This window comes from Dicentrarchus labrax, unplaced genomic scaffold (genome assembly GCF_905237075.1).
Source record: "Dicentrarchus labrax unplaced genomic scaffold, dlabrax2021, whole genome shotgun sequence".
In the NCBI taxonomy this organism is placed as follows: Eukaryota; Metazoa; Chordata; class Actinopteri; family Moronidae; genus Dicentrarchus; species Dicentrarchus labrax.
The window spans coordinates 5,521,677-5,541,695 of NW_026136707.1; the positions used below are offsets into that span (position 1 = coordinate 5,521,677).

The 20,019-nt window shown below is 36.1% G+C and overlaps 1 protein-coding gene and 1 pseudogene across 1 annotated transcript; both read left to right on the forward strand.

Moving 5' to 3' along the window:
* Positions 1-690: 690 nt before the first annotated feature.
* Positions 691-11,653, forward strand: LOC127367308 (sialic acid-binding Ig-like lectin 5; annotated as a pseudogene).
* A 1,365-nt stretch (positions 11,654-13,018) lies between these two features.
* Positions 13,019-19,460, forward strand: LOC127366504 (sialic acid-binding Ig-like lectin 5). Its single transcript, XM_051405470.1, is given in 9 exon segments — positions 13,019-13,180; positions 13,576-13,670; positions 14,007-14,405; positions 14,720-15,040; positions 15,849-16,130; positions 16,226-16,510; positions 16,780-16,888; positions 17,520-17,589; positions 17,907-19,460. Coding segments are annotated over 8 exon segments (1,899 nt in total). The 5' UTR covers positions 13,019-13,180; positions 13,576-13,627; the 3' UTR covers positions 18,297-19,460.
* The last annotated feature ends 559 nt before the right edge of the window (positions 19,461-20,019 follow it).

The following is a 20,019-nucleotide window of genomic DNA, read 5'->3' on the forward strand; positions in this document are numbered from 1 at the left end:
TGCACATAAGGTATTATGCATTGCAAAGATGGATAGTTGGTAGATAGTTTCTAGTTGATAGGTAGGTTTCATTATTGAGTGTTGCCAGATTGATATATATATATATATACATATGAGGTTTTAGCTGTATGTGTGGCAGTCTAAGCAGGGCCACTATTGTGTACTGCCCTACAAAGCAGAACCACAGTAACTACAATTTGGGTCAACATTGAGTTATGATTGAAAATTAACTTTTAAATGTCTGTTTTATCTTGTGACAGATTTTCAGAAGTTCAGTCTTGCTCTATCTCAGAGAAAAAACTATGTAAAAGGACAGGACAAAGGATTACTGTGGTATTTCAACCTCACAAAATAATACTACAAAATGTTCTTAATTAGGCAACTATTTCAACTTGTTACACATGAAACAAGAAATACATATTTAATAATGTATTAAAACATCAAATTAGATTTAGATTTTATCAGGAAGTAGACACTCATCTGTAGTTACTGCACTCCTGCTTTGCACTACCTATATACCTGTTTATGGTAATACAAAGACAGAGTGCAGTAGCTGCATTTTTGTGGTCATAGGTCAAATAATTGGTCATGATTTTTAAGCCATAAAAATGATTTAGATAATACATATTCAATAGGCACATACCCGCCATTCTACATAAAATACTTTTGACTGGCCAGTAAAAAACCTTTTAACTTTGAGTTTCACTGTTGGTATAGTTACTGTAGTTATGCTTTGTAGGGCGGTGTAGAGCAACTTCCTGGAAACTTGTAGTGCAAAGAGGAAAGAAGTAAAAAAGGAAGAGTCAGTTTAGAGAAGAGACACTCAGTCGAGGTCACTGAGTAGATAAGGAAGCAAGAGAACAAGACACAAGGTAAAAAACATTTATAATTAAAATACAGTTTGAAAATTGTAAATTGAAACTAGTAATTTTTCCATAACATCAAAATATTAAATTAATAAAGAAAAAAATAATTACTGGTTTCAAAAGTATATTTAATTGAGAAAGTCTGTAATTTTGCATCAGTGCAGATTTATTTCAGAGCTGCAACAGATATCTTATTTATTTAGCAGTTTTCCAGAACAAATATCAAAAACTGCTTCAAAATAAAACATTTTAGGGGACTCACAACCCTGGAGATGTTAGTGTGGATTTAAATACAGGATGTTGTGTGTTTACATTAATAAATGTGGCTGTCAACCATAGAGGTGTGTCTGATCCAGTTTCATCAACTGAAACATTTCAATATGTTTGTGCCTCTGAAAAGAAAACTTGGTCTTGTGAAGGGAGAGACTGACTGACTGAATCATCAAATCAGGATGTTTGTTCTCATCTGGGCGACTCTTCTTTTCTCTGTGAGAGGTATGCATCTTAATTTTAAGCTTGTTATAATGCCAACATTTAAGATGTGAATAAAATTGTTTTTAAAGGTTTTCATTTTTCTACCCCAAATCAACCAGCTCAATAAGAGCATTTCTCACAACAGATATTGACTTTCTTGGAAACCCTGGGGCGCAGTTATGTAAATGACTTCTTTGTTTACCAAAGATATTATAAGATAAAAAAAATATGCTCTCCTGTCAACAGCTGTTATATATATAAAATAAAACAGTCACCGTACTGTCTGTCAGTGGTAGCCTTTCTTAATAATTTATTTAAAGGTGGTGTATTGTAAAAATCTAAATTTCCACTGTCTGTGTTTCTCTTGCTGTTTGCTTTGACAGGTTCATCATTGAAGGAAACATGTAAAGATGAGTTCTGTATCACTCTCAGTGAAGGAGGAATAACAGCAGAGGCTGGACTCTGTGCTGTGATACCGTGTTCTTTCACTGCTGGTCCTAACTTTACACCCCAAAATATAAATTGGTACAAATGTGAATCGGAACAAAGATGTGATGAATCAGACATAATATTCCACACAAAAATGAACAACAACAAAAATCAGTCAGGACGCGTGTCACTGTTGGAGCCTGATGTGAGCCAGAAGAACTGCAGCATCATCATCAATGACCTCACTGAGTCAGACTCTGGATCATATTGGCTCAGAGTTAATGGTAACTCGTCTAAGAAGACAGATGATGGATTTACATACACTCCAAAAGCAACTGTCTCTGTTAAAGGTGAAGAGCTACAACAGATATACACAGTGAATATTCATTGTTGTGCTTATGAAGTTTTATTTAAATAGTTCTGTATTTGTTTTGTATTTGTTGACCTCTGTGGGCAGCCAGTAGGAACTGCAGCAGGTCCTGATATAAATCCTATCTATTATTATTATTATTATTAGTAGTAGTAGTAGTAGCAATAGTTACATTTTTATTATTATTATTATTACTTAAATGTTACAGTAACTGATTGTTTTAAGCCTAATTTAAGTGAATGCTGACCTTCAGGCTGCTCACCTGATTCCACTCATGGACTGCTCTCCCTTCAGATCCGACCCAGAAGCCCACGGTGATGATTCCTCCTCTGACAGAGGGACAGCAGACCACACTGATCTGCACTGCTCCTGGTCTCTGCTCTGGATCTCGTCCTAAAATCACCTGGACGTGGAGAGGAACAGGAGAGAACGACTCTCACATCACAGCAAACATCACTGAGTTCAAGACTGAGAATCTGACTGCTGTCACACAGAGACACAGCTCAACTTTGACCTTTAACCCTTCAGCTAAACACCACGGCACCAAGGTCACCTGTAAGGTCAGCTTCACAAACAGCATCACTATAGAGGAGACAGTGACTCTGAATGTGACCTGTGAGTAAAACACAATGTGCTGTATTCTCACCCTTTATTGTTTATCTAATGTTTGCTAAGAGACGTAAACACATCTGAACAACAGTCTGATGGAAAATGTTGTTGAACAATGACGTGTAAACACATTGTACAACTGTTCTAAGACAGAAAATGTCTTGTAGTGTTTTCTTCTTTCTTCTAATATGGTTACTTAAACAAGTTTACAACATTAAAAATCCTACCAAACTCATTCTTAACGTCCCTGTACCCGTGTGGGACCATCTCAATATGCAATTTACAATATATTACATGTTTTGACTTCTTGTAATGTTTGTTACAGCCAATATGTGTAGATTTTGAACAATTTTGGCGCCATCCAGTGGTAGTATTAATTTAAAAAGAACAAAACAATTTCAGACAATGTATGAATACAAAAACATTTACACACAATGAATTTACATTATTTCATGTGTATTATGTACATACCATCTTAATTATGTACTAAATATGTCACACTGCTGTATATTGTCATTTTTCTTTCTTTATATTATATATATTAAACTCATACCTACATTTATACAATATTAGGGATAGCCTTTTTGTATTTCAGTAGGACTCAAAAGTTAGTATTATACCTCAAGAAGTTTTCTAGAGTTGCAATACATTCCCACAAATTATGTAAATCTGTAAGTCTGTCAATATTGTGAGGTATTGTAATGTATATAATGACTTTGGCTTTTAAATGTCATTACTTTCATTTATTTAATCTGACTCTTTTGTCTTTTTCCTACCGCTATATCCTAACTTCAGATACTTTATTTTGTGCCTCACAGATATGAAACCTGTAATCACTGGGAATACAACTGTTAAGGAGGGGCATGCTCTGAATCTGACCTGCAGTGTTGAAAGTTTTCCTCTGTCTAATATCACATGGTCTATTCTCGGTTCCAACGCAAACCGGCTCAGTGAACCTAATACTGACCGGCAGAACAACTCTGGATCAGCCACACTTGTCATCCATAATGTGACAGCAGAACATTCTGGACAGTACATCTGTACAGCACAACATCTGAACAGGACTGTGACTGTATTTGCTGATGTAACTGTGACTTGTGAGTAGACTACAAATCTTCTTGAAAAGGATGTTTAGGTTTTTACACTATCAGCATTTTGTTGTGATGTTGTGATTCTGCTTGTGTGTTTTTAGGGATTTCGAAGGTCTTTAACAACTCTGGATGTAAGGTTCAATCGCAGGTCCTGACCTGTGTGTGTATCAGTGAGGGGTTTCCTTTACCCACCATCAAATGGCCGTTGTTGAAGAACTACACTGAGTACTCTGTTCATACCACCATGTCAAACCACACAGTCAACAGCACCGTCACCCTATCCATAAAAGGTCACAGCAGCACTACTGTTGAGTGTGTCAGCAGCAATGAGCATGTGGAAGCAAAAGAAAACCTCACCGTTCAAACAGACGCTTCCGAACAAGAGGGTAAAATTTCTCAGCTGAAACTCAAATAAATGCCCCTTCAGCAGTTCTTGCAAAATCCCCTCGCCTTTTTGGAAAGCTTTTATAGTGGCAGTTTACAGGAAATATTGGGTTAAATTTATAGCAGCTTAACAAAATACACACGAAGAAAAAGTATATATATATATAATAAAAATGTTGATATATTGATGATAACTTCAATTAAACTATGTAATCTCTTAGATGTAATTTTGCTGTTACCCTTTGTTTCTCCACTATCAGCTATCGTTTGAATATTTCTGAATTATTTTGTCCAAAGGTTTATGTGGTTTTTTTTGCAGATCAGCATGGACCAAGTGCAGTGCTTCCCTTTGCCATTGTTGCTGCTGTATCTCTCATTGTGAATGTCATCCTCATTATATATGTGCTGATCCTTTGGTATGTTACTACAGTACATCACCATTTTATGCTTTGAATGATCTGTAAATGCATTGGATAGTTTTAAGACAACATCATGTCTCTCTCCTCTCTCCAAAGGAACTCAAGAAAAAAGGTGAAATCAAACCAAGAGGACAGAACTTACATGTCACTGAAGAAAACCGACCAATCACCAGACTATGATGTTATTGGCCAACCTCTGAACTAAAAAGAGTCCGCTTCCACCGAGTGTAGAAGAAGATGGTACTTCTGTACTCTGACTGAGCTGTTAAATCATATTTGAATAGACTATGTGTAAGATTTTATGAATATTGCAATTCTTAGGGTTATTATTTATTTCATTATCTTTTATTGACTCAGTGTAAGTAACATTTGCCATCACCTGTTTTCACACCTGCAGAGATACATTTCTCCCTTTTAGGTTTATACAGACATACAGCTTAGGTTTATTCTATATTTAAACTTTCATTGTACATATTTAAGTTTCATTCAATTTATTCACCTTCACATGTGAATTGCATTTGTAATTGCTTGTTTATCTTTAACAATGTGTCTGGAATACATTCTGTAAAATCTACCTAAAAGGGAGAAATTTATCTCTGCAGGATTGCATATGTAATTCTTTTGACAATAAAAGCCATTTTAACTTGTAGATTTGATGTTTCTTCATTAGTTGTATAGATTTGATACATTCCCACAAATTATGTAAATCTGTAAGTCTGTCAATATTGTGAGGTATTGTAATGTATATAATGACTTTGGCTTTTAAATGTCATTACTTTCATTTATTTAATCTGACTCTTTTGTCTTTTTCCTACCGCTATATCCTAACTTCAGATACTTTATTTTGTGCCTCACAGATATGAAGAAACCTGTAATCACTGGGAATACAACTGTTAAGCAGGGGCATGCTCTGAATCTGACCTGCAGTGTTGAAAGTTTTCCTCTGTCTAATATCACATGGTCTATTCTCGGTTCCAACGCAAACCGGCTCAGTGAACCTAATACTGACCGGCAGAACAACTCTGGATCAGCCACACTTGTCATCCATAATGTGACAGCAGAACATTCTGGACAGTACATCTGTACAGCACAACATCTGAACAGGACTGTGACTGTATTTGCTGATGTAACTGTGACTTGTGAGTAGACTACAAATCTTCTTGAAAAGGATGTTTAGGTTTTTACACTATCAGCATTTTGTTGTGATGTTGTGATTCTGCTTGTGTGTTTCTTCATTAGTTGTATAGATTTGAGGCCCTATGGCTACAAAGAACTATGAATATCTGGCCAATAAAATATTGAACCTAGCCCTTATTCATTCCAGCACACCATTTTATTTCCACAGTTGTATCAGTTTTCATTCTATATTAGTGATAGGTATTTTATTATTTTAATTTGTTTCAATTGAATTGTCTAAATGTATTTGCCTCAGTGCAGTTAATTTGCAGTAGTATTTATCCTTACTGATGGGGGTCTTTTTATTCTTTAATTTAATTGTCTGATTTTATTTTGCCTCATTGCCTCCTGGAATGTTTTAAATCCTGGTTTCAACCATGTAAAGCACTTTGTAACTTTGCTTTGAAAAGTTGTTAGTAATAATGTCACATTTGTTCCCACTCCATTATACACTGGGTTTATATTCTAAGATTAATGAATATCTGTCATTGTGTGGATGCTACAGCTGTAGCCATTCATGAACTTAACTGACATTGTCTGTGTGACTAAATGAGACCTCAGCATACGTATGATTTCTGTCTCAGCTGCTCTGGGTATACTTGCATCAATCCTGCTAAAATACAGTCTTTTCCCACCAAATATTTAACTCACAAACATTTATTCAAACAATAAGAGAACAGAGAAGGAAGATGTTAGCTAGTTGGGCTTAACCATTCATGGTGCTAGACTGAATCATAATGACTTTGCTGATCTATTGACTTTTTATAGTGCCATCATGAGGCTGACCTTTTTGAGTTTTTAAATGCATATCCCTCAGGATGAAATGTAATAACTTTAAGGATCCTCTGACTTTTTATGTGGCACCATCATCAGGTCAAAATTTTAATATTTCTAATACTTTGGTTTATAACCAAATACCTCCACTGACTACTAATATCAGCCTCAACTGTACTGCATGTTAGCGTTGTCATTGTGAGCATGCTGACATTAGTATTTAGCTTCAAGCACTGAAGTGACATACAACCTCACAGAGCCACTATCATGGCTGAAGTCTTAAAACACAAAAACAGAAGTGATTTTCAGAGACTGCATGTTGAAAATGTAAAATAGAGAAATAGAATGAGTGCAGATACAACCTGAAGCTATTAATGTACTTCTTGTTTTATGTTTATAATTACTGCACTCATGTTCATCACATCTGATATTTCTGGGTAGAGAGATTTTTATATTTTTTTGTTGTAAATTCTTGAAGGTTTTGCACTACAGGTAGTTATGGTAAGTAATGGAGACAGAAATACTATGATAGCTAGTGAACACGCCTTCACATATTGCAAATTTTAACAAATATTGTTATTTAATTCCTAACAACAAACTGTAAGTCACAAAAAACTGCATGACAAAAAATATTAAATGTATGTCCAAGTTAGACTGTTACAAGATTTATCTGTACATCTGTACAGCAGAACATCTGAACAACACGCTGAATGAAACAGTTGATGTAGCAGTGATATGTAAGTAAAACTGTACAATATCTTACTAATAAGGTAACTGAAACTATGAGTTTATGGTTTATGTATTGTATTATTTAGACTCATTTATACAGTATTAGGGATATCACATGCACTATGGCTGCACTGTTTTAATTTCGAAAGTCACTCTAATACCTATTTATATATTTGACAGGTATTTCCACAATTCAGCTCTATGGTCAATTATTATTGTGAGGTTTTATAATGTATATTAACAATTTAGCTTTTGAAATCATTACTTTTTTAAATTTAATGTGACGAAAATCTTTCAACACAATATCTTGTATTATACTTAAGTTTACTTCACAGATATGAAGAAATCTGTAATCACTGGGAATACAACTGTTGAGTGGGGACAAACTCTGAATTTGACCTGCAGTGTTGAAAGTTTTCCTCCCTCTCGTATCACATGGTCTAATCTTGGTTCCAACACAAACCTGCTCAGTGAACCTAATACTGACCTGCAGAACAACACTGGATCAGCCACACTTGTCATCCATAAAGTGACGGCAGATCATTCTGGACAGTACATCTGTACAGCACAACATCTGAATAACACCCTGAATGAAACAGTTGATGTAACTGTGACCTGTGAGTAGTAATACTACTAATAATAGTACTAATCTTCTTGAAAATTATGTTCTTGCAATGTTGTGATTCTGCTTGTGTGTTTACAGTGTTCCCAAAGATCTTAAAACACTCTGGATGTAAGGTTCAATCAGAGGTCCTGACCTGTGTGTGTATCAGTGAGGGGTTGCCTTTACCCACCATCAGATGGCCGTTGTTGAAGAACCACACTGAGTACTCTTTCATTACCACTGTGACAAACCACACAGTCAACAGCACCGTCAGCCTAAGTGTAAAAGACCATAGCAACACTGTTGTTGAGTGTGTCAGCAGCAATGAAATTGGGGAAGCAAAAGAAAACCTCACCGTTCAAACAGACGCTTCCGAACAAGAGGGTAAAATTTCTCAGCTAAAACCCTTCTGCTACTCTAGACCACTGCTTTGTCATTTTTTAGTATCTCTTTCACTGTAAACTTTGTATTTGGACAACAAACAACAGGTTATTGCATATACATTTTTTCTTTTATTCCTCTTGATTGCAGATCAATCCACAGGAGTATTAAAAATGGTTTCACGGCTGGAAGTCATCATTGCCTTTTTTATTGGGGTAGTTCTTTCAGCAGTCATTTGCTGTTTGGTAAAAAAAATACCACAGGTACACTGTTCATTAATTAGTAATTCATTCCTGGTTTTGTTTGAAGACAACCCTGGTACACACATTTTAACCTGTTACTATTTTAATACATTATTTTGCAGGAAAAAAAATGAATTTGGATGAAACGAGATGATGAGTTTGATGAGATGGTGACCAATCAAGAGGATCCACTGGTATTCATATCTTTTCAACTAATATTGTATATTATATTAATATAATAATTGTTTAACTCAGATTTGTCCCAGTTTTAAATGTAGTATTTTAGATGTGTGAATGTGGCTTTCATTGTTTAATATTTCAGTCAGACACAATTCATTTATGATTTAACCATAAATAGAAAATTGTCATATAGATTTTGCAGAAGAGCATGAATGAAGCAGCCCATCCAGTCAACTCAAGCAAGCACAACTCATTGCATTAACACATTTAATAACAATCTTAAAAGCAGATACACATTGTGATGGATTATGGTATCTCAAACAAAGCTGTGTTTTTGATAGAAATGAATGGACACTAGATCATTAAACAAAAAAATGTAAAAAGATTATGGCTTGATAAATATGGTTGGCAGTAATGTAAATATGTAAATTACAGATTTCATGTATATTGTACAGAAGTTTGGTTCTTGTAGCAGCTGCTGAATGTGTCATATAATTTATGTTGTACCTGTCAGATCGATGTTGGTCAAGCAGTGGAAGATGATCAGACCTACTACCAAGAGGCAGCTGAAGATGGAGAAGGAGTTGGTGAACCAAAAGATGTGCAGTACGCCACCATTGATTTCTCAGTGTTGAAAAGGAGGAGTCCCAAGGAGGCAGCAAACACACAAGAGACCACAGAGACAGAGTATGCTGAAATTAAGAAAGCAGTAAAAGAAGAAAGAAAAGAGGAAGAAAGAGGTGGAGAGGAAGAAGAAAATGAAGTGTTGGATGGCAAAGAGGAGGATGTGATGATTGGGGAGGATGAGGAGACAAAACAACATGTCCCAGAAGAGGATGAAGGGGAGGACACAGCAGTTTACTCCAGTGTAAAGGATATAATGGGTGAGATTTGAGGACTATGTTGCCTTGTGGAGTTTCTTGAGGATAAATCAGCCCAAAACCCTCCCCACATTTCTCTGACTCAAGCTAAAATGGAACTGTTACGTACACCCTTTGTAGTGATGGTGTCTCTTTTGCAGCGTGGCTCTAATGATGGCAAAGATTTTTCTGTTGGTTGGTTTGTCAGATAATTTTGTTTAGACAGAAATATCTTAACTATTGGATGAATTCCTATTAACAACATGTACAGACATTCATGGGGAACATAAATGTATCCCAATGACTTTGTTCATAGTGCAACTGCAACTTGCTTTTTAAAGGTGGTTGCACCACCATGAGTTTGACTTGTGGGTTTGATTGAAATGTCTGAACAACTATTGGTTGTATTGCCCTGAAATCTGGTGCAGACATTTTTGTCCATATCAGTTTAAATTGTATTAACTTTAGTAATTCCTAAACTTTTTATCTAGTTCCATCATTAGCTCAAACGTTCTCTTTTGAGATAATGCAGCATCCCCATCTGCTTCAGCTTTATTTTGTCTTTAATGCCAATTTGATTTGCAAATGCTAACATGCTAAACTAAGACAGTAAACAGAATAAACATTATACATAATCAGCATTTTAGCATTGTCATTGTGAGCACGTGAGTATGCTGACATTAGCATTTAGCTCAAAGTATGACTGCAGTTTCAGAGCGCATACTCCTGTTTCATTTCCATTTAGTGTGTCAGTTTATCTCAGTACAATAGTCACATGGTTATAGTAAAAAAAGGTCCAGTTATTTTATTTGTCATATGAACAACAATCCTATTGATACAGACTTGAAATCCTTTGTTCTCAGGCTCCCTTCAAAAATGGTCACACAATATATATAAAGCCTGCAAGTAAATAAGAAATGGGGGAAAAGGACAAAATTGGACAAAGTAGGTAATAGTTAGATCCCGTCGTTAACTAATGACAGAGATAGGGACAAAATCTACGGCGCAAAATGCATTTCAAAGACCAATCCTAGTTAATAAGAGGCTTTAGGAGAACTGAGTTAGACAAATAATGAGTAAGTTACAGTGTCTGTGTTACGCCCCTGTCTAGGGGGAAGGAGCGCCACATAAATGTGTGATGAAAAATGAACAGATAATCCTTCCCCGATCCCCAAACGAACAACTAACACAGTGTTAACAATCAAGTGATGTGATTTATTTACAAACAGGTGAAACAAAGTGCAACAAAGACTAAACAACAAACTTCAGGGTGAACCAAGGCCAAAACAACAAACAAAACAGGGCTAACTTCCTTAAACAAAAATCCTTACTAATCCCTATGCAATAGAAATAAAATACAGTTACTAAACCTAACTCCCTATCCTAATGAAAAACAGGAGAAAAGTAGTACAAAGAAAATGGCAGCTCACCCTTACGATACTCACTAAACACAATCATACAAAAACACTATCTACTAAGATCGTAACAATTCACTCTATCGCAAAAACACACACTCTATAACCGAGGACAGAAGGATGCTCTACAACCGAGGACAGAAGGATGCTGCTGCTGAAGGTTCTGTCGAAGAGCTTCGGTGCGGTGCGGCGTTTTGAATCCCCGGCGGATGTTGCGGCTCCCTGGGAGAACCAACCAGCAGGAGACACTCCACCAGCCGAGCCCACGGCATGGACCAGTCAGAGCTGACCTACGGGTTGCCGTCAAAGATCTACAATCGACAGGCTCCACACTCCTGCAGAGGAACAGGGACAAAAAACACCAACACACACCACAGACGGAACCAATACCATAACATAATGCTAATAATACGGCCAGGGCTGTAACAATCTGTGATACATAAGAGCTTCAGCTGAACTTTGGGAAGACATTTTCACAGAATAAGGACTGTCAGTTTTGTCCCTCATCTCTTACAGTGGAATTGCTTTCTGTTCTCTTCGGGGTCTGTATGTATAGCAGGAACAATTGCAGCAACCCATTTTGATGTACATTAAACTGGTGTAAATGTATGCATACATTCTATATAAAAAAATAAAAAAAATGTCTTTTTATATGATGTGCTTTTTCTGAATGTTTGGCTCAATTTGTCTCTAAAGGCCTGTTAACGTTCTTGTTTAACAGGTCATAGATTACTTCCCTTTTTAATGTTTGAGAAATAAACCTCACTCACAGTACTCAGTGATCGAGTGTCTGACACTCGTTTATGCTTGAGAGGAAACCATCGAGTCCATTGCAACTAAGCTTTTCTTACATCTGGTACAGTCTGCAATGTTTGAAGGTTCTGTAGTTAGTATTAAGTATGCAGGCATATATTAATAGGTAAAAAGAAACATGCAAGCCGGTTTGCAGCTAAAAGAAAATATTATAATCTAGCACCTCAAAGTGTGAAGAGGAAGTTACTAGAGCGAGAAAATGTTTAAATTATCACCTTAGTGCATTTCTGAGAACACAACTTTAAGATTTTCGTAATAAACCATCAAACCATAAAAAACTTGGTGGTAAATACTAAAGGTTGCATGTAGTTGAAATTAAGAACTATGATTAAAATACTTGAATCTGCACATATTTAATGCATTACATGTTTTCATACATGAATAAACTAATCCTTAAACTAATGTCTCTCTTTGACCATGACCATTATTATTTCACTGGCACAGCAGATATTAACCAGTAATACAAACCATTCATTGATGCATGTGCCACTCTGCACATAAGGTATTATGCATTGCAAAGATGGATAGTTGGTAGATAGTTTCTAGTTGATAGGTAGGTTTCATTATTGAGTGTTGCCAGATTGATATATATATATATATACATATGAGGTTTTAGCTGTATGTGTGGCAGTCTAAGCAGGGCCACTATTGTGTACTGCCCTACAAAGCAGAACCACAGTAACTACAATTTGGGTCAACATTGAGTTATGATTGAAAATTAACTTTTAAATGTCTGTTTTATCTTGTGACAGATTTTCAGAAGTTCAGTCTTGCTCTATCTCAGAGAAAAAACTATGTAAAAGGACAGGACAAAGGATTACTGTGGTATTTCAACCTCACAAAATAATACTACAAAATGTTCTTAATTAGGCAACTATTTCAACTTGTTACACATGAAACAAGAAATACATATTTAATAATGTATTAAAACATCAAATTAGATTTAGATTTTATCAGGAAGTAGACACTCATCTGTAGTTACTGCACTCCTGCTTTGCACTACCTATATACCTGTTTATGGTAATACAAAGACAGAGTGCAGTAGCTGCATTTTTGGGGTCATAGGTCAAATAATTGGTCATGATTTTTAAGCCATAAAAATGATTTAGATAATACATATTCAATAGGCACATACCCGCCATTCTACATAAAATACTTTTGACTGGCCAGTAAAAAACCTTTTAACTTTGAGTTTCACTGTTAGTATAGTTACTGTAGTTATGCTTTGTAGGGCGGTGTAGAGCAACTTCCTGGAAACTTGTAGTGCAAAGAGGAAAGAAGTAAAAAAGGAAGAGTCAGTTTAGAGAAGAGACACTCAGTCGAGGTCACTGAGTAGATAAGGAAGCAAGAGAACAAGACACAAGGTAAAAAACATTTATAATTAAAATACAGTTTGAAAATTGTAAATTGAAACTAGTAATTTTTCCATAACATCAAAATATTAAATTAATAAAGAAAAAAAATAATTACTGGTTTCAAAAGTATATTTAATTGAGAAAGTCTGTAATTTTGCATCAGTGCAGATTTATTTCAGAGCTGCAACAGATATCTTATTTATTTAGCAGTTTTCCGGAACAAATATCAAAAACTGCTTCAAAATAAAACATTTTAGGGGACTCACAACCCTGGAGATGTTGGTGTGGATTTAAATACAGGATGTTGTGTGTTTACATTAATAAATGTGGCTGTCAACCATAGAGGTGTGTCTGATCCAGTTTCATCAACTGAAACATTTCAATATGTTTGTGCCTCTGAAAAGAAAACTTGGTCTTGTGAAGGGAGAGACTGACTGACTGAATCATCGAATCAGGATGTTCGTTCTCATCTGGGCGACTCTTCTTTTCTCTGTGAGAGGTATGCATCTTAATTTTAATGTGAATAAAATTGTTTTTAAAGGTTTTCATTTTTCTACCCCAAATCAACCAGCTCAATAAGAGCATTTCTCACAACAGATATTGACTTTCTTGGAAACCCTGGGGCGCAGTTATGTAAATGACTTCTTTGTTTACCAAAGATATTATAAGATAAAAAAAATATGCTCTCCTGTCAACAGCTGTTATATATATAAAATAAAACAGTCACCGTACTGTCTGTCAGTGGTAGCCTTTCTTAATAATTTATTTAAAGGTGGTGTATTGTAAAAATCAAAATGTCCACTGTCTGTGTTTCTCTTGCTGTTTGCTTTGACAGGTTCATCATTGAAGGAAACATGTAAAGATGAGTTCTGTATCACTCTCAGTGAAGGAGGAATAACAGCAGAGGCTGGACTCTGTGCTGTGATACCGTGTTCTTTCACTGCTGGTCCTAGCTTTACACCCCAAAATATAAATTGGTACAAATGTGAACTATCGAAACAAAGATGTGATAAATCAGACATAATATTCCACACAAAAATGAACAACAACAAAAATCAGTCAGGACGAGTGTCACTGTTGGAGCCTGATGTGAGCCAGAAGAACTGCAGCATCATCATCAATGACCTCACCAAGTCAGACTCTGGATCATATTAGCTCAGAGTTAATGGTAGCTCGTCTGCGAAGACAGATGATGGATTTACATACACTCCAAAAGCAACTGTCTCTGTTAAAGGTGAAGAGCTACAACAGATATACACAGTGAATATTCATTGTTGTGCTTATGAAGTTTTATTTAAATAGTTCTGTATTTGTTTTGTATTTGTTGACCTCTGTGGGCAGCCAGTAGGAACTGCAGCAGGTCCTGATATAAATCCTATCTATTATTATTATTAGTAGTAGTAGTAGTAGTAGTAGCAATAGTTACATTTTTATTATTATTATTATTACTTAAATGTTTCAGTAACTGATTGTTTTAAGCCTAATTTAAGTGAATGCTGACCTTCAGGCTGCTCACCTGATTCCACTCATGGACTGCTCTCCCATTAGATCTGACCCAGAAGCCCACAGTGATGATTCCTCCTCTGACAGAGGGACAGCAGACCACACTGATCTGCACTGCTCCTGGTCTCTGCTCTGGATCTCGTCCTAAAATCACCTGGACGTGGAGAGGAACAGGAGAGAACGACTCTCACATCACAGCAAACATCACTGAGTTCAAGACAGAGAATCTGACTGCTGTCACACAGAGACACAGCTCAACTTTGACCTTTAACCCTTCAGCTAAACACCATGGCACCAAGGTTACCTGTAAGGTCAACTTCACAAACAACATCACTATAGAGGAGACAGTGACTCTGAATGTGACCTGTGAGTAAAACACAATGTGCTGTATTCTCACCCTTTATTGTTTATCTAATGTTTGCTAAGAGACGTAAACACATCTGAACAACAGTCTGATGGAAAATGTTGTTGAACAATGACGTGTAAACACATTGTACAACTGTTCTAAGACAGAAAATGTCTTGTAGTGTTTTCTTCTTTCTTCTAATATGGTTACTTAAATAAGTTTACAACATTAAAAATCCTACCAAACTCATTCTTAAACGTCCCTGTACCCGTGTGGGACCATCTCAATATGCAATTTACAATATATTACATGTTTTGACTTCTTGTGATGTTTGTTACAGCCAATATGTGTAGATTTTGAACAATTTTGGCGCCCTCCAGTGGTAGTATTAATTTAAAAAGAACAAAACAATTTCAGACAATGTATGAATACAAAAACATTTACACACAATGAATTTACATTATTTTATGTGTATTATGTACATACCATCTTAATTATGTACTAAATATGTCACACTGCTGTATATTGTCATTTTTCTTTCTTTATATTATATATATTAAACTCATACCTACATTTATGCAGTATTAGGGATAGCCTTTTTGTATTTCAGTAGGACACAAAAGTTAGTATTATACCTCAAGAAGTTTTCTAGAGTTGCAATACATTCCCACAAATTATGTAAATGGTCTATCAATATTGTGAGGTATTGTAATGTATATAATGACTTTGGCTTTTAAATGTCATTACTTTCATTTATTTAATCTGACTCTTTTGTCTTTTTCCTACCGCTATATCCTAACTTCAGTTACTTTATTTTGTGCCTCACAGATATGAAGAAACCTGTAATCACTGGGAATACAACTGTTAAGGAGGGGCATGCTCTGAATCTGACCTGCAGTGTTGAAAGTTTTCCTCTGTCTAATATCACATGGTCTATTCTCGGTTCCAACGCAAACCAGCTCAGTGAACCTAATACTGACCGGCAGAACAACTCTGGATCAGCCACACTTGTCATCCATAATGTGACAGCAGAACATTCTGGACAGTACATCTGTACAACACAACATCTGAACAGGACTGTGACTGTATTTGCTGATGTAACTGTGACTTGTGAGTAGACTACAAATCTTCTTGAAAAGGATGTTTAGGTTTTTACACTATCAGCATTTTGTTGTGATGTTGTGATTCTGCTTGTGTGTTTTTAGGGATTTCGAAGGTCTTTAACAACTCTGGATGTAAGGTTCAATCGCAGGTCCTGACCTGTGTGTGTATCAGTGAGGGGTTTCCTTTACCCACCATCAAATGGCCGTTGTTGAAGAACTACACTGAGTACTCTGTTCATACCACCGTGTCAAACCACACAGTCAACAGCACCGTCACCCTATCCATAAAAGATCACAGCAGCACTACTGTTGAGTGTGTCAGCAGCAATGAGCATGTGGAAGCAAAAGAAAACCTCACCGTTCAAACAGACGCTCCCAAACAAGAGGGTAAAATTTCTCAGCTAAAACCCTTCTGCTACTCTAGACCACTGCTTTGTCATTTTTTAGTATCTCTTTCACTGTAAACTTTGTATTTGGACAACAAAATTATAACTTCACAATTATAATAAATATTGATAATGACAAGTTGAAACCAGAAGATAAGCGTTGACAACTAACATACTTTATTTACTCTCAACCACTGCTTTTTGTTATTTCACATATGCAGCACTGATCACAACTGGTAATTTGAACTTATTTGTCCCTCTCCATTCCAGATCTCCTCTATCATTTGTTAATGATTGTACAGCCACAAATCATCATCGCGTTTGTGATTGGGATTCTTCTGTCAGCCACCATCTGCTGTTTGGCCAGAAAATGCCACAGGTACACTTTTAAGTTTATTATCCTTATTTTTGACATCCATGCAGACATTTTAGGCATTATTAATGACGATTATTCATAAATGACCACACCAGTGTTTTAGCTAACTTTATCCATATTGCATTAATGCTAACGACTTTCCAAGGTATACCACTTACATCTTTGAATGTGTTTTTACGTGTGGTAAAATCCCACATAATAAAACAAAAACACATGTAAGGACAATGTTTAGTTTCTAATTTATCTAATCTGCATGCCTTTCAATGGTGGGGAGAAACTAGAGAACATGGAAAGCTCACACAGAAAGGCCAGTCAGCTTTGTTGGTGTTTGAACCCAGAACGCTGTTGTTCTGAAGTGACACTGCTGAGACACTGTTCCACCTGACCGGTCTTATATTTTAACAAAATTAAATAAATGTTGTCTGGTTGTAACACTAGGAAGAACATATTAAAAAATCTAAATATATTAGGTAGCGTCATGATAACCGGATTGAATAAATATTATAGAGGGCTAAAACTTTCAAAATCACAGGTGCGGTCCTTTAAAAAACAAACAAGACTTTAATCCAGTAATCTTTTCTTGATAATTGTTTTTTTTCTTCATTAATGTGTCCCTATTTAATTTTCTCACCAGAAAAAAGCAGAAGAGCTCTGGAAATACGGTTGAAAACCTGGAGATGGTGACTACTCAAGTGGTCCAACTGGTATTTAAATTAACAGCTTTTTTCTAAAATATTTGTCTTGCGATGAGACATGCAGTTCATTTTGCTACAATATGAAATTCAATTTCAAGAGACACTGCAAGAATTGTCCTGTTTAAGACTAATATGAGAATACTACTCATTATCACACAACAACAATCTTAACTATAACTATAATAAAAGCAGGTATGGTCATTTTAACGGATTATCAACAATATCTCAAGTCTTTTCAGCATTTTCAGACCTTAGGGGATTCCATGGATAGTTTACATAAAGTTGTCTAACCAAATGACATATGCTTTCTTTATTGTACCTGACAGATGGATGCTGGTCAATCAGTGGAAAATGATGAGACCCATGGCCAAGAAGCAGCTGAGGGAGAAGCAGAGGCTGCTGGGCAATCAGCCCCTAACAGTGACGTAGAACCCAAAGAGGTAGAGTACTCTGACATAGACTTCTCCAAGTGTACAAGGAAGAGTCCCAGAGGGACAGAGAATACGCAAGAGACGGCAGAGACAGAGTATGCTGAAATTAAGAAAGTTGAAACAGAGGAGAGAGAAGACAATGCTGGCGAGGATGGTGAAAACTTGGGCAATCAAGAGGAGGTGGCGATGATAGGGGAAGATAACGAGACAAGAGAGTGTATAGTTGCAGAAGAGGAGGATGTTGCAGTGTATTCCAATGTGAATGAAATAATGGCTGAGATTTGAGGACTGTGTAGCTTGGTGGAGTCACTTATGGATACATTTCTTTTTGTATTGGTGAAGCAAGGCGAAACATGACGGGTGATTTAACATAGACAGTTGTAACATATAACATAAATACAGTGAAACATTGTGCATTACATTAAACGGAGGATAGAGCAGAACCTATATAGTGCAGAAATTCATCTTTAGATGTGATATTTCAAGGAAATATTTTTACATTTTGTCTTTTTGTGCAAACAAGCTTGTCTGACACAGGATTAATTTACACTGTATCAAGTAGAATTGATAGCTTTATGTACCAGATAAGCTTATTATTATTTTTAGACTTTACATTACTTTTTAAGAAATAAATGCAGCTGAAATTGTGTGTCATCACGCTTTTAAAGTATATTTTTTGGGTCCTTTTATAGCCTTTATTATAGTAACAGCTGAGGATAGACAGGAAAGGGGGGGCAGAGAGAGGGGATGACATGCAGTAAAGGGCTGCAGGTCAGATTCAAACCCTGGGCCGCTGCAGCAAGGACTCAGCCTCGGTATGTGGGTCGCCAGCTCTATCCACTGAGCTATTCGGGTGCCCTGTCATCAAGCTTTTAATGTTTGATTCATTATTGAGTGTTGTAGATATAGCTATAATTTTTAAGGGTGTTATTTTTATGACCTTTTTCTTTTCCTTTTTAACTTATGTGAAGTGTCTTTCAGTTTCTTGAAAAGCGCTCTATAAATTAAATGTATTATAATTACTATTATTATAATAATTATTATTATTATAAGGTATAAATGAACTTCTGGTTTGAACCTTCATTTTAAGCCATGTGTGGCTGTCTCAGGGCAGGTTGTCCAGAAATGGCAGTGTTGATTGTTCAAACCCTATAAAACACTGAACCTCAAATAACGCCAGATGGTTAGGTTAGGTGATGCCATCAGTGAGTGTGAATGGGTGAATTAGAGGCAAATTGTAAAGCACTTTAGATAAAAGTGCTATATAAATGCAGTCCATTTTTGTGAAAATCCTACTTTGGTGCCTCTCAGTGGTGAAAAGTCTGTACCACACATGCTCTGCAGGATCCCCTGTGCTTCTATGTTTGGTTTGCATAAGTGCAGATCTGTCTTTTAGAACTGTGCTCTGCTTTGCATATGAATAAACGCTAACCCTGTGCACTGAATAAACATCTCTTGTATTTATTCTTTCATTTTAATTTCAAAGAAGAGGTGAGGAACCTTCAAAACAGGGGGAAAAAATGTCACCCTCAAATTTCAAAAATACATTGCAGGTCAATTTGTATGTTATTCTAAGTAAAAGATTACTTCCCCTTTTTAAATGTGTATCGGAATCGACCTGACTTTCAGTTCTAAGAGAGCACGGAGTTTCTTGAGAAAAAACATTTTGTAGAACTTGAACTTTAAGTGAAAACAAAGTCTTGTCAACCTCTATGGCACTCTATGTTGAATATGCACACATATAGCAACAGGTTTTGAAAGAAGTGGAGCTTATTAGCTGAAGATAGTTATAGTCTAGTAGCGCAACAGGAAGTTATCGGAGACACTGAAGATACTGTACAGTGATGCCATATATGAAAATGCATTGAACACTCAGTGAACTGATGAGAACAGCACGTGCAAATATTGCACACTATACAAATACAAAAGTGCCTTTATAGAGGCTAAAGCTAAAATGGAGAAATTGTAGTTTTTTACGTGTGAATATTCTTCATCAACTCAACTGGCC